At 59.3% G+C, this 12,089-nt stretch overlaps 2 protein-coding genes across 15 annotated transcripts in view; one reads left to right on the plus strand and one right to left on the minus strand.

Annotated features, from left to right (window-relative positions):
* ZXDC (ZXD family zinc finger C) overlaps nt 1-12,089 on the plus strand; it is a 70,935-nt gene that overhangs the window by 32,100 nt on the left and 26,746 nt on the right. For 2 of the 8 annotated variants that reach the window (XM_082413941.1, XM_082413949.1), the window contains one exon: nt 3,003-3,249. The exons of 4 other annotated variants lie outside the window; for them this stretch is intronic. In XM_082413941.1, coding sequence (XP_082270067.1) covers nt 3,003-3,126 — 124 coding nt within the window. In that variant the 3' untranslated portion in view covers nt 3,127-3,249. Of the gene's footprint in view, nt 1-3,002; nt 3,250-9,296; nt 10,482-12,089 lie in introns of those variants that run through there. 2 more of the 8 variants (XR_014251037.1, XM_082413952.1) reach the window with 2 other exon arrangements.
* Nucleotides 1-12,089, minus strand: part of SLC41A3 (solute carrier family 41 member 3) — a 67,525-nt gene that overhangs the window by 4,273 nt on the left and 51,163 nt on the right. For 5 of the 7 annotated variants that reach the window (XR_014251042.1, XM_082413994.1, XM_082413995.1 and 2 more), the window contains 5 exons: nt 10,488-10,559; nt 6,796-6,940; nt 4,502-4,648; nt 2,337-2,481; nt 1,476-1,555 (listed from right to left, as the gene is read on the minus strand). Coding sequence is in view for 5 of the 7 variants with exons in the window: in XM_082413994.1 (XP_082270120.1) it covers nt 1,476-1,555; nt 2,337-2,481; nt 4,502-4,648; nt 6,796-6,940; nt 10,488-10,559 (589 nt within the window). In the remaining 2 variants the exon portion in view is untranslated. Of the gene's footprint in view, nt 1-1,475; nt 1,556-2,336; nt 2,482-4,501; nt 4,649-5,658; nt 5,726-6,795; nt 6,941-10,487; nt 10,560-12,089 lie in introns of all 7 variants that reach the window. The other 2 variants (XR_014251043.1, XM_082413998.1) reach the window with 1 other exon arrangement.

The raw sequence follows: 12,089 nt of genomic DNA on the forward strand, positions 1-12,089 counted from the left end.
TGTGAATGAGGTATTGAGGTAGTAGCTGCATCACCTTGACAGCTGGCAGCTCTTAAGGAGAAGGAGGTGTGATGGGGGAGGGAGGGAGGGAAGTGGGCGGGGAGGTCTCGGGAAGCCACTCAAGGAAGGAAACAGACCGAACACTGGAATGTCTGAGAAAACGAAAGGAACTTTTCACCTCAAGGCGGGAAGGAGAGGAAAGAGGGCCGAGAGTGAGGGGAGGGAGGGTCGTGTGGCCGCCGAGCTGGGGCTCATTGAGGGGGAGCTCTTGACATCCTGGGGAGCTGATCGTGGCCAGCTCTGCTGGGGCCACAGGCCCCAGTGACAAAGGCCCCTCGGAGCCCCTGCAGGCAGAGAGCGGGGCCTGCCCCTGGCGACTGTCCCCTTTAGAGGGCGGTTGGGTTGCCCACTGCCTCATCCCCATGGAGGACGACCCCTAAGTGGGCCACACGCGCCCCGGCTGCTCCAGAGGATGCAAACAACGGCCATGGGCAGAGGATGGCTGCAGATCTATTTTGCTTGGCCCACAATGATTTTTTAAAAAAAAGGAAAAAAATAAGTTAATTGGCGGCCTTTACACATTAGGCCCTTAATCCAGATTCCTGTCTCCCTGGGGCTCCGTTCCCACCAGCCCGCAACCGGCCAGGCACCACGCGGGTCGCCCAGGAGCCCGCCCTGCAGTGCTCCCCACCGCCCACCTCGCCTCCCTGCGGAAGTCATTCGCGGTGCTCACTCGGCCCCTACAGACACCGAGCAGAGGACCCCAGGGGACTCTGTAGGCCTGTGGCCCCTGGGCCAGCTGCTGCTGTCCTCCTTGCAGTGGCCGGCCTGGCGCTGGGAGAGGCCCTGTGGACTCGGCTGGGTGCAGGCCTGGCACGCACAGGACACTGCGCAGACGGCCTGGGCAGTGGGTTGCCACACTCGTTCCTCTCCGACCAGCCGGCCCCACTTAGAGCCTTAGCCTTACCAGAAACTGGACACAAGCCGAACTTGGGCTAAATGCCCACAGAGTTAAGCCTGGAAGGTGAACCAGTGGAGGGTCCGGAGGAGACCCAGGGGATGGAGGAGATTGAGGCAAGCTGATTCCTGCCCACCCCACCGTAAACCAGTGTTGTCACTGCCTTGCGTTTTAAGGAGAAGACAGGAATCCTGGTTTCTCTGTGTAAATGCCTCAGTTTTAAGTGTCATCAGTGAGTCTAAGTTAAAATAAAAGGAAAGCCACAAGAGGCCAACACCCTGGTTCTGAAGCCACACTTGGCCTCAGGTGCCAGCAGATCCCGGGTTAAAGCCCTCAAGGCTCTGGGATCAGCTCTGGTCCTGGGTGCCCATGAGGGCCGGTGTGACCTGTAGTAGCCGGGGGCAGCGCTTTCTCCCCAGGGGCTACAGCAGCCTCCTGGGGCCGGGCCTGGACCTCCGAGATCGCTGCTCTTCTGGCCCCACCACCCAGAAGCCAGGTGACAGGACCCAGTACCTACCACAAATGATGGGGGCAAATATGGCCATGCCTCGGAACTGCTGCTTGGAGATGGTCTTGTTCAAGATGAGCCCCCCGAAACTGCGGGGGGAGATGGCAAACGATTAGAGTGGACACTGGCCAACCCTCACCACGCAGGCCGCCCTGTCAGCCCGTCACCCTCCCAAAACATCCGTGGTGGCCGAGCTGGTCTCCCGTGTCCTCTGATGACGCACGTGGCTCCCACCTCTGTTCTGAGTCTCAGCTGTTCCAGAAGGCCCATGGAAGATGTCAGCCACTGAAAACACCAGACCCTTTCCGAGGCCACTTAGCTGGCTGGGCCCTGCCACGTGACAGCCCTGAGGTGCTCTCAGCAGGAAGTGGGGCCCATGTGACGTCTCCCACCCCCTCTCCCCGAAGCTGCTCAGCACCTGGCCCACCAGCCCTGGGGTTTAGCGAAGACCTGGAGTCCAGGAGCTTCTGGAAGCAAAGACACCTCAGCCACAGCCTCCGCTCCCCGAGTCAGGAGAGCACATCGGAAAGGACTGGGGTGGCCCCCGTCAGGGTCCACAAGGAGAAAGGGCCCCCAAGGACGGGGCTGGAGGGCCCAGGGCCCCGGAGCACTGATCCCTCAGCCCTGTAGGTCTCACCAGGGGCTGGGCTGTGGGAATGGCCTTCCCAGAGCTGTGGCCGTGAGGCCAGCTCAGCAGTGGCAGCAGGGGAGCGGGGCCGTGGCCGGTGCTCGCCTCCTGTGAACAGGGCTGCCTCTCAGAATACACCAGGCCCAGGGTTCTCGGGGGAGATGAGGAGCGAAGAGCGTGATGAAGGTGCCCGAGGCCATGGCTCACCCCACCCGGATCCCGAGGCGTCGCCAGCCGCGCACCTGCTGACCAGCATCGCCAGGACGATGGGGAACCACCCGAACTTCAGGATCTTCACGACGGGCGGGTTCTGCTTGGCGACGAGGATGCACATGGGGGTCAGGGCCGTGAAGCCAACGCAGACCAGCGGCGTCAGATACCGACTGTCTGGGGGAAGAGAGAGGGGCGCGTGTGCCGTGGGGCTGGAGCTCAGGGTGGGGCCCAGGCTGTGGCCTGGGTGGCGGAGGTGACAGGCGTGTGGGGACTCAGGGCCCCAGAGGCCCGAGGAGCGGCTCCCATCCCCACCAGTCTGGATGGAGCGTCCCTTGCACCTCCATCACGCGGCTGAGGGGCTCCTGTCCACCTCGATCCCCGCTGCACCTGCCTTCTCTTTACTGACGCCTTTGAGGCTCTCCCGACACGTGCCCTCCTCGGCCTGCTCTCAGCCCGGCCTCGTTATTCACGGATCCGTTTACGGGATCGTGACCGTGGCCAGTGCCGCACTCGGCACTTTGTGTACCCAACTCTCCTGCTCTCACCGACCCGCTCGGACAGCCTGGGAGGAGGTAGCCGAGCAGGACACGCCTGTGGGCAGCAATGCCGGCTCTGCTCCTGCTGAGGTCACCCCGGGGGGACCCCTCGGTACCCACATTCTCACAGGGGCCTGTGTCCCTGTGTCACCGCTCCAGGTGGCAGGAGCCACGAGGACGGACCTCGGCCTGGATCAGCCTCGGGAACCTGGGCCCCTGCCAGAGCCCAACGCACAGGGCACGTGTGGCCCCTCACCCACCCGCCTCTCACCCGCACACATGATGACTCACCGGCCTTGTGGAGAAGCGCCCACCAACCCCGGCCGTGCCCAGAGCAGAGGCCCCCACCCAGCACGCAGGCCTGGCCTGGGGCCCCTGCCCTTCTCCGCAGGAAACAGCTGTGGCCATCTTTGTGCCCTGAGCGTCCCGGGCAGGAGGTAGGCCCAGGGCCTTGGCAGGTGTCCGCTGGCCTGGATGCGGCAGCTGGGAGTGTCGCCACTCAGGGCCGCAGCCTCCCAGCCGCGGTGGCCGTCTCCCTGCTGATAGCACAGGCGCAGCGGCTGCAGGCCCACCCTCGTCAGCGAGGACCCACCTGACTGCTGCCCAGCCGGGACCCGCAAGATAACTCAGTCTCTCACTGCAGGGACAGGTGACCCAACGGGACTTGACGTCCAGGGTGTGTGTGGAGGCATGGGGCTGGGTCCAGACGGGATGAGGGCCCGGGGAGGCCGGTAACTCAAAAGTTATTTTGCAAATCAGACTCCATAACTAGTCCATGCACAAATCTTTGAAATTCAGTGTGTTTGAAGAATAAAATTAGGGCGTCTTATTGTTAGATCTTCACCTCCACTTCGTGAACTTTCAGCATCTCCCAAACCATCCTTCCTGTTGCTGCAGGCCTTTCCTGGATGGCTGGGGCTCGCGGAGCCACGCCACCCTCACTGGGAGCGTGTCCTGGGCCACTTCTGTTGCCCATATGTAAAAACCGGCGATTCCTTAAACCCCTGGGTACACGTGCCCACCACGCCCCCCGTTTCACCTTCGTTGCTGTCCGCTCCACCCATGGAAGCCGTGACCGCACTCGGAACTGACATCTGCTAGATCCGGACAGGCGTGCAGCCATCCTGGGGGGGGGCCATACCAGGTGGGAGGCCACAGACGGGACACTCGGAGCGGGTGCTCAGCTGTGCAGACGCAGTGAGGGAGCCTCCGGCAAGGGGCTGCCGTGTGTCCACAGCGTCCAGGGTGCGAGCCAAGCTGTGTCCCCAGGCGGACTTGGGTGATGTCGGGGTGGGGGGGTGGCCACAAGGTCTTGTTCCCAGAACGTGTGCAAACGCCCCCTCGGCGGCTGACCAGGTCACAGGCCACCTTCTGAGGAGCCTGGCTTCTGCCTCCTTGGCTGTGACACTCCTGCCTGGAGTCACCTCTCGGGCAGCTGTTGTGTGTCCGGCGTGAACTGTGCCCCCCGCGAGGAGGTGCTGAAGCGCCCAGACCAGCCTCTGTCAGAGGTAGACACTGACAACCTGTACATCTGCTGCCCGGAGAGACCTGTCCCCATGGTGCACTGGAAAAGCCGGCGGCACCTGGGGGCGACCCCCATCTGCCCAGTGACCCCAAGCCTCGCCTATGAAAGGACAGACCTCAGCCTCGGGCCCTACCTCTGTGTTTGTGGAAGAAGCTGCTGACGAACGCCAGGAGGGACAAGGTGGTGAGGTCTCCCAGGCTGGCCGCGATGGGCGTCGCAATGTTGTCCGGGTTGACCCCGAGCTTTCGGGCGCCGATCACTATGCAGACCATCAGCATCCCTGCAGGGGGAGGGGACAGGCGGCCAGTGAGCGGGTGGCGGGGCTGGCCAGGAGCTCGCTGCACCCACGGAGCCGCCCGCTCTCGGGGTCCCTCCCTGCACTGGGGCCGCGAGGCTTGGACTCTGCCCTGGGTCTCGCGGGCTTGACGCTGTGGAGCGGCCCAAGCACTCTGATGACCCCCTGAGCCGTCGGGGAGACGCTCCCCACCTTGGGAACTACAGGTGTGATGCTCACAGCCCTCCTGCAGGAAGGTGGACCCCAAACTGCTCTGAGCAGCAGGGGCCCCGGGGGGGGGGGCAGGAGCAACTGGCCCCGTGAGTGGTTTCCAAGGGGCAAAGCCTGCGGGGAAGACGGCAGGGCGGGGTCTGGGGCAGTGTGGGGCGGCAGTGCAGGTGGTCCCTGGAGGGAGGGAGGGAGGGAAGGGGGGGCAGACAGAAGGCAGCACGGCACTGGGGGGCCTGAGGGGCTGCCAGGGCCCAGCACGTGGCCACGAGTGCAGGGTGACGTCCCTGCTGGACCTGAGAGGCCCTTCCTTGTGGCCGCGACACCTCCCAGGACCTGTTTCTGTTCTGACTCGGTTCTGAGGCCACTGTGACATGCTTCCACCCCCCATGCCACACTGCCTGGGACAAAATCCAGCAGCATCTTGTGTGGCCTTTAAGAAGACACTTCGCATCTTGGCCACTGCTGTTTTAACACTGGACCCGGCGTTCTGTAACTCTAAAAGTAATCAGAGTTATCACGGTGCCGTCGAAAGCTGCTGGCCACAGTCTGTGCTGTTTTGTGACCAGGTCCCAGCAACTTTATTCTTTTGCAACGTCATTTGTAAGTGAATTGACACTGCCTGGCTGAGCTGGTGGTCTGGTGACAATCCCACACGGATGCGTAGAGGACACCACCGGTTTGAGATCACTTACTACAAACCACCAGCACCACTGCCCGGCTTCATGGCTCAGACAGGCCAAGGTCATGCTGTGACCCACCAGCCACGCTTCCTGAGTCCCCCTCACCTTGGGACAATCCCAGCTATGTCCTTGCCACTGAGGTGCACCCCATCTGAGGCCTCAGTCTTCTCATCTATAAAACAGGAGCTGGATGGCCCATGGGAACGGCACCGCCTTCTGGAGACTTGGTGTCTCCTAGGCTCTGTTCTCTCAGAAGGTTCAGCCCTTCCTTGGCCCAGACGTGCAGGCATGCAGCAGGTCTGTGAATTGGCTCCTGGGCTTCCGCGCTCTGGCCCTGCCCCGACCTGGGCTCCTGCACGGGGATGCAGCCGCCTGGTAGGAACCACAGCCACCGAATAACCAGCTGCATCCTGCTGGGGGTCGGGCGAGTGAACAGTCGACTTTACAAGGCTACCCCTCTTCCTTCCTGGACTTGCGTGCGCTTTGCACTATACACACAGACACCCGGTCCAGAGAGAACCAGTCTGACCACTGTCCATTCAGAAAACCTGGGAGCTGGCTGGTGCCTTGGTTAAGTGTGGAAAGAACCACGGGCTCTGCACTCATACTACTTGCTTGGCGGAGGAGCGGACAGTACACAAGGGAACAAGCGTGTGAAGCAAACAGCGTGACTGCGAGCGAGTCGGGAGGCCGCGAGACTGGAGTCACCCGTGTGCTCGCGCACCGAGGGGTCACCCTGAACTAGGATGAGCCCCGCAGCGTCGGCCCCCAGCGTGTCCCGGGCTCCGGGACCGAAGCTGGCACACAGGAGGCTCGGGGAGTGCTGAGTGGTGAACATGTGCGCACCCACTGGGCTCCCCGCTGACGCGCGTGAGCTCCCCGGGGCTGAGGCGGCGTGGCAGGAGCGGGGTGGGGACAGCAGATGGTAGAAGAGGACACGCAGGCCCCTCTCGGAGGAGCTGCCGTCGTGCAGGGAGCTGAGACATAAAGTGCGGGACAAGAGAGCTTCAGATACTCGCAAGCACTCCAAAAGGAGCGTGAAGCGTGGTGGCCTCAGGCGGGGGAGGGGGCACAGGACCTGCCTTGCCCCAGACCCCGCCCGGGCCCTCCCGCCAGCCAGTCACAGAGAGACTTGTCTCCGCCCCAGCAGAGGGCAGGGACCCCCTTGCTGCCCTCCAGGTCAAGGTGGGTGTGAAGACCCAGCGGCACCCCGACCCGCGCAGGACCCCGAGGGCTGCTCACCCAGGGCGCAGGCCGCCAGGAAGGCGGTGATGACGCTGCTGGCGCACAGCACCTCCGCCTCCACCGCGTCCAGCTCCCGCCCCGACGCCGCGCCCAGGAGCAGGGCTGCCACGGCGGCCAGGAGCCCCACGACCGTGGCCTGCACCTGCGGGCAGGAACCAGATGTGAGGCAGGCCTGCTGACCTCGCCCGAGAGCAACAAAGCCGACACCCCCTTCAGCCCGATCCCTGCGGAAACCGCTGCCCCGCCCCGTCCTTCCCCGTCATCTTGTGTAGGGTCCTCGGTCAAGGGCCCCCCGTGTTTCCTCACAGCCCCTCTCACTGGTCTGGACAAAAGTGCTGTGATCTCCAGCAGCACAGACAGTGCCCCTACCCCCCGGAAACGCCCAGGACCCCCGGGAGACACCAGAGCCGTCGGAGCTGAGGCCCCGGCGCACACACGAGGCCAGTCAGGCTCCGCAGACGAGAACACGCCCAGCTCACACACGAAATTCCACTCAGGGTCCCAAGATTCTTCATGGCACCTGACAACTCATTTTAAATTTAACTTTCACAAAAATGAGCAGATGTGCAAGAATAGCCATAACAACTTTGAGAAAGAAAATGGAAATTTTGGCATTTTCATTATGAATATGTACTTTAAAGCTATAGTATTAAAAACGGTGGCTTGGCAGAGAAATAGACAAATAGGTCAGCAGGACAGAACAGGATCCAGGAATTGAACCATGAATATGTGAACATTTTAAATTTAATGTATGAAAATTTAATCATGAATGTATGAAACTTTACTATGATCAAGGTGGCATTTCAAATCAGGATGGAATACTTAAGGTAAGAGATACCGGATATTTGCTTGGAAAAATAAAATAGATTCTGACTTTATACCGTTCACACACATATACCTAAACATAAAAACCTAAAGTGTGAAACGGATGAAAGTACTGAATAATGTGTTTCAGATTTTGGATTAGGGAAGGCCTCCTACTAAAGATGAAACATATAAAATCTATAAAGAAAAATACAGCTAAGATTTACAAAGTCCAAGCATGACTTCTGTGTTATAAAAGACACCACAAAACAAAGGCAGGGATAGACTTGGAGAAAATTTTCTGTTTTACAGAACTAATAAAAGATTAGTATCCAGAATAATGAGTCCATTTTACCAAATCAACAATAATAAAAAGATAAGGTGAGAGAACAATGCATAAGGGATATGACAGGTAATCCACAGAAAGGAAATACAAACGGCTAAGAAACACACAAAAGATGATCAAATCCCTAGTAATCAGGAAAATTTTAAATAAAATCCCAATTGGAAGGTTAGGATTAGGGTTATTTGTAGCCAGGGCTGGTCCTCCTCTATTAAAAGTAAGCACTGTTTGATTTTCTTGGCACTGGGATCTCTGCTCATCGGGTAAATGGATGGATGGGGTATACTTCTTACCTGTCGGATGAAGTAAAGTTAAAACTCAAAGGTCGACAGTACAAAGTACACACGGACAAATACGTGGGACGATGGTTGTCTTACACACTGATGGTGGTAAAATTGATACAGGAATTCTGGGAGGAAATTTGTCTAAGTTATCCAAATACCTGATGATCTAGCATTTTCCCAGGGAAATGTGCACATGCGGAGAAAGAAGCACATAATCATGATGGTGATTGGAGCTGCTCTGTACAGAGTGACGCCCATTCGTTAAGTCACTATTAAGAGAAAAGTGCTATTTACGAAGTTACACGTACAGTATAGTATGTTTTATGCATAGAAACATGGGAACTCGTGTGGTCTGTGTCTGTGGGCACATCCATGTGTCTGCAAACACAGAAGGGGTTTAGAAGAGTCCTTCCCATGCTGGTGAGCTTATGAGGAACTAATAATTCAAGTTTTTTTTTTTTTAATAAATAAATTCATTTATTTATTTTTGGCTGAGTTGGGTCTTCGTTGCTGCGCGCTAGAGCACAGGCTCAGTATTTGTGGCACACGGGCTCAGTTGCTCCGCGGCATGTCGGATCTTCCCGGACCAGGGCTCAAACCCATGTCCCCTGCACTGGCTAGCAGATTCTTTAACCACTGCGCCACCAGTGAAGTTCCATTTCAATTATTAATTCTAGTGCTGTTATTGCACCAAGAAATCAGATATTTTGCAATCCTTTCGGGAAACATCTAGAGCCTTAAACTGTTCATAGCTTGTGAACTTGTGGGAAGTTCTCTTAAGAAATCTATGCAAAAGGAGAACACTCTCACTGCAGTATAGCTTATCGAGTAGGCGCCTGTAACTGCAGGTGCCCCGCAGGGCGACGGGTCGGTCTGTGAGCGGACGGGCCGAGCTCGGCAGGTCTGCACAGGCCCCGCAGAGCCAGCCCCTGGCTGCCCTTCCCTCTTACCCGTGAGGTCCTGGCTCACGTATCACTCTTGGGTACATTGTCGTGATAGAATATGCTTAAGTTATTCAAAAAGTTTAAGTATGGAACTTACTGCATCCTTTATGCTTTGATGTTAAGCTTTTTAAAAAATGGAGGAGACCAATTGCATCCACGCTGTGACAGGACCACGTGCCAGGCCAGGGCCTGCCCACAGCAGGACCTAATCAACACCAGTTGAGGAGGATTCGGTAGGAAAAGAAACGCAAAACCAGTGACTGTCGCTGAGGCGTTTACCACCCGCCCCTGCAGACCCTCTGCTGGGGCCTCGTGAGAGCTTTAACCTCCAGGGGCTTCAGCCCCAGGCTGTAGTCCCGGGCCCTGTGAAGCACCTCGGTGGACGAGGCAGACATCTAAACACAACTGCGTCCAGGACGGCCTGACGGCGCCCGCAAGGCCCAGAGAGGCAGCCAGTGCCAGGCTGGAGCCGGGTCTGAGGAGAGTCCCCACCGGGTGCCGGGGAGGGGAAAGGACACCCCAGGAGGGGAGGGGGGCCGGGCCCACCCCTGGACAGGGGGGCCGGCAAAGGGGCTCCAGGGGGAGGTGGCCCCTTGAGCTCGAGGGTTAGAAAAGGCCAGGCAGGGGCCGTGCAGAAGCGCACTGGAGCCCAGGTGCCTGGACGGGGAGGCCAGGGCAGCGGGGCTGGGCTCCAGGCGGCCCAGGGGAGGGTCCTCAGAGTGGCCGGACGGAAGGGTGAGGGACAGAGGCAGGCTGAGGGCTGCTGGGTTTCTAGCCAGGTCAGACGGGAGTGTCACTCACTGGGCACGCGAATCCCACCCGACGAGCCGCACAGCAGCCCATCTTACAGATGAGGCCCCTGAGCTGGGCCACCCCAGAGCGAACTTCCAGCCCAAACCAGACGGAGTCAGGGACTTCAAAGAGGGGTGTGAGGAGGGCAGGCGACGGGGCCGGATCTGGGGACACTGCTCTGGAGATGCCCAGCGGAGAGCTGGAAACGGGCTCCGGAGCCCAGGTGAGAAGTCAAGGCCCCTCCTGAGTCTGTGTGTCCTGCCCAGGGCAGCCTGCTGGTCAGTGATGGTCTCACCTGCACGCCAGTGCGACCTGGGTCCAGTTCTCGGTGTGGCCACAGCCTGCCCCGGCCAGAGGAGCCCGGGAGGCTCTGGATACAAACGCTTCCGTGCAGATCCAGGCCCAGCCTACTGCTACCTTGGGCTTCCTGGCTCCGTGAGATGTCCCCCGCGACCCCACAGTTAGGAGGAGACACAAGTTTGCGACGCGCATGAAGCATGAAGGGACAAAGGGGAGGGTCACCTGCATGAGGGCGAGGTTACTGCTGATGACTCTGTGCTGCTCCCGGGGGTCATCGATCTGCCCAGTGTTGGCCTAGGATGGAAAGAAGGGCAAAGGGTGAGTCGGGCGGCAGCGCCGAAGCCAGGCCCACCCTTCTTGGAGAGGCGGTCTCAGGACAGGCCAGCAGACGCCCCCTCACTGCTGCCAGAGCCAGCTGTCCTGCCAGCTTTCAAAACGGTGACTCGGGGCTGGAGAGGTGGTGACACAGGCCCAGCTCTTCCCCTCACAGGTGTGCGATCACACATACACGTGCACACATGGGCACGCGTGTCACCAAGAACCTCAGCCGTTGACCATCCAGCCGGTCCATGAGGGGTGCCGGGCTCCCCCCACCCTGCCATCCCTCCTCCCCGCCCACGAGTCGCAGCTCACGTGACCAGCAGCCACTCACCCCACCTTGGCAAAGTGTCCTGCTTAAGAAACGTATGTAAGTCCCTCTTCTCTTGGAATAAAAAAGTGAGATCGGAAATGCAGCTTTCTCCTTTAAAAGGGGTAGCTGCTCCTAACATCACAGCTTTTGCCAGCAAAATTCAAGATGTAGATAAGAAAAAGTTTCAAAGCAAATGTATTTTCTTGGCTCCTTTGTACTGAGTTCACTACGTTACTGAACTCTGAGGAAAATACATAATTCTTTTTTACTTTTTTTCTTGGCTACGCCGTGCGGCTTGCGGGACCTTAGTTTCCCAACCAGGGATCGAACCCAGGCTCCCTGCAGTGGAAGCAGGGAGTCCCACCACTGGATGGCCAGGGGAGCCCCCAGAATTACTTTTCTTTGTACAAGTAAGGGGAGGCTTCTTGTCTTTGGGCACCTGGGACACATCAGGTCACCACTGTGGAGCCCCAGTCGGCTCTGGCTTCATCCAGGTGGCCTGACACCTGCCTCGGGTGTCCTCCCAGGAACCAGGGCGCAGGTGGAGCAGAGCCGCAAGGGACCCACCGAGGCCACACCCGCTCTGCCCGCCTCCCGCCCCGGGCCCCCTGCGGCCCAGAGATGCCGGTGCCCGTGTGTTGGTTCCTGTGAGTCAACCAACTGCAACGTATCAGGGCAGTCAGAGGGCTGCTGGCTGGCCCATGACCCCCAGGACGAATCAGAAAGGCAGTCCTTCCTCAAGAAGCCTCATTTCCACTGGCTGGGAAGCGTGTAAAACACGTGCACAAGTCTGGAACCCGTACAACCCACGAAGCGGCGTGGAGGTGCCCCCTGGCGCCAGAGGCCTGAGACCAAGTCCAGGCTGAGCAGGAAAGGGAGCGGAGGAGAGGGCGCCTGGAGATCCCATAGGGATGAAGGCGGGGAGAGCCGGGGGCAAGCAGCTGTGGGTTTCAGGGAATTAGGCCAGGGGACGGCAACGGGGCTGACGGGCAGTGGATTCCCGTCCAGACACCGGGGAGCGTGGGTTTCGGATGAGTTATCCACGTGGAGGCTGGTGGCGGGAACTGGTGTGCAGATGAAGCCCCTCAGAGGGTCCATTATCCAGGGCCGTGGGGGACGGAGCCGTGAAGGAGGGAAGGAACAGGGCCGGCCAGGAGGGTGAACCTCGGGCAGGGGCCCTCGGGCAAGGGGGC

The sequence above is a fragment of the Balaenoptera physalus genome (genome assembly GCF_965194825.1).
Source record: "Balaenoptera physalus genome assembly, chromosome: 11".
In the NCBI taxonomy this organism is placed as follows: Eukaryota; Metazoa; Chordata; class Mammalia; order Artiodactyla; family Balaenopteridae; genus Balaenoptera; species Balaenoptera physalus.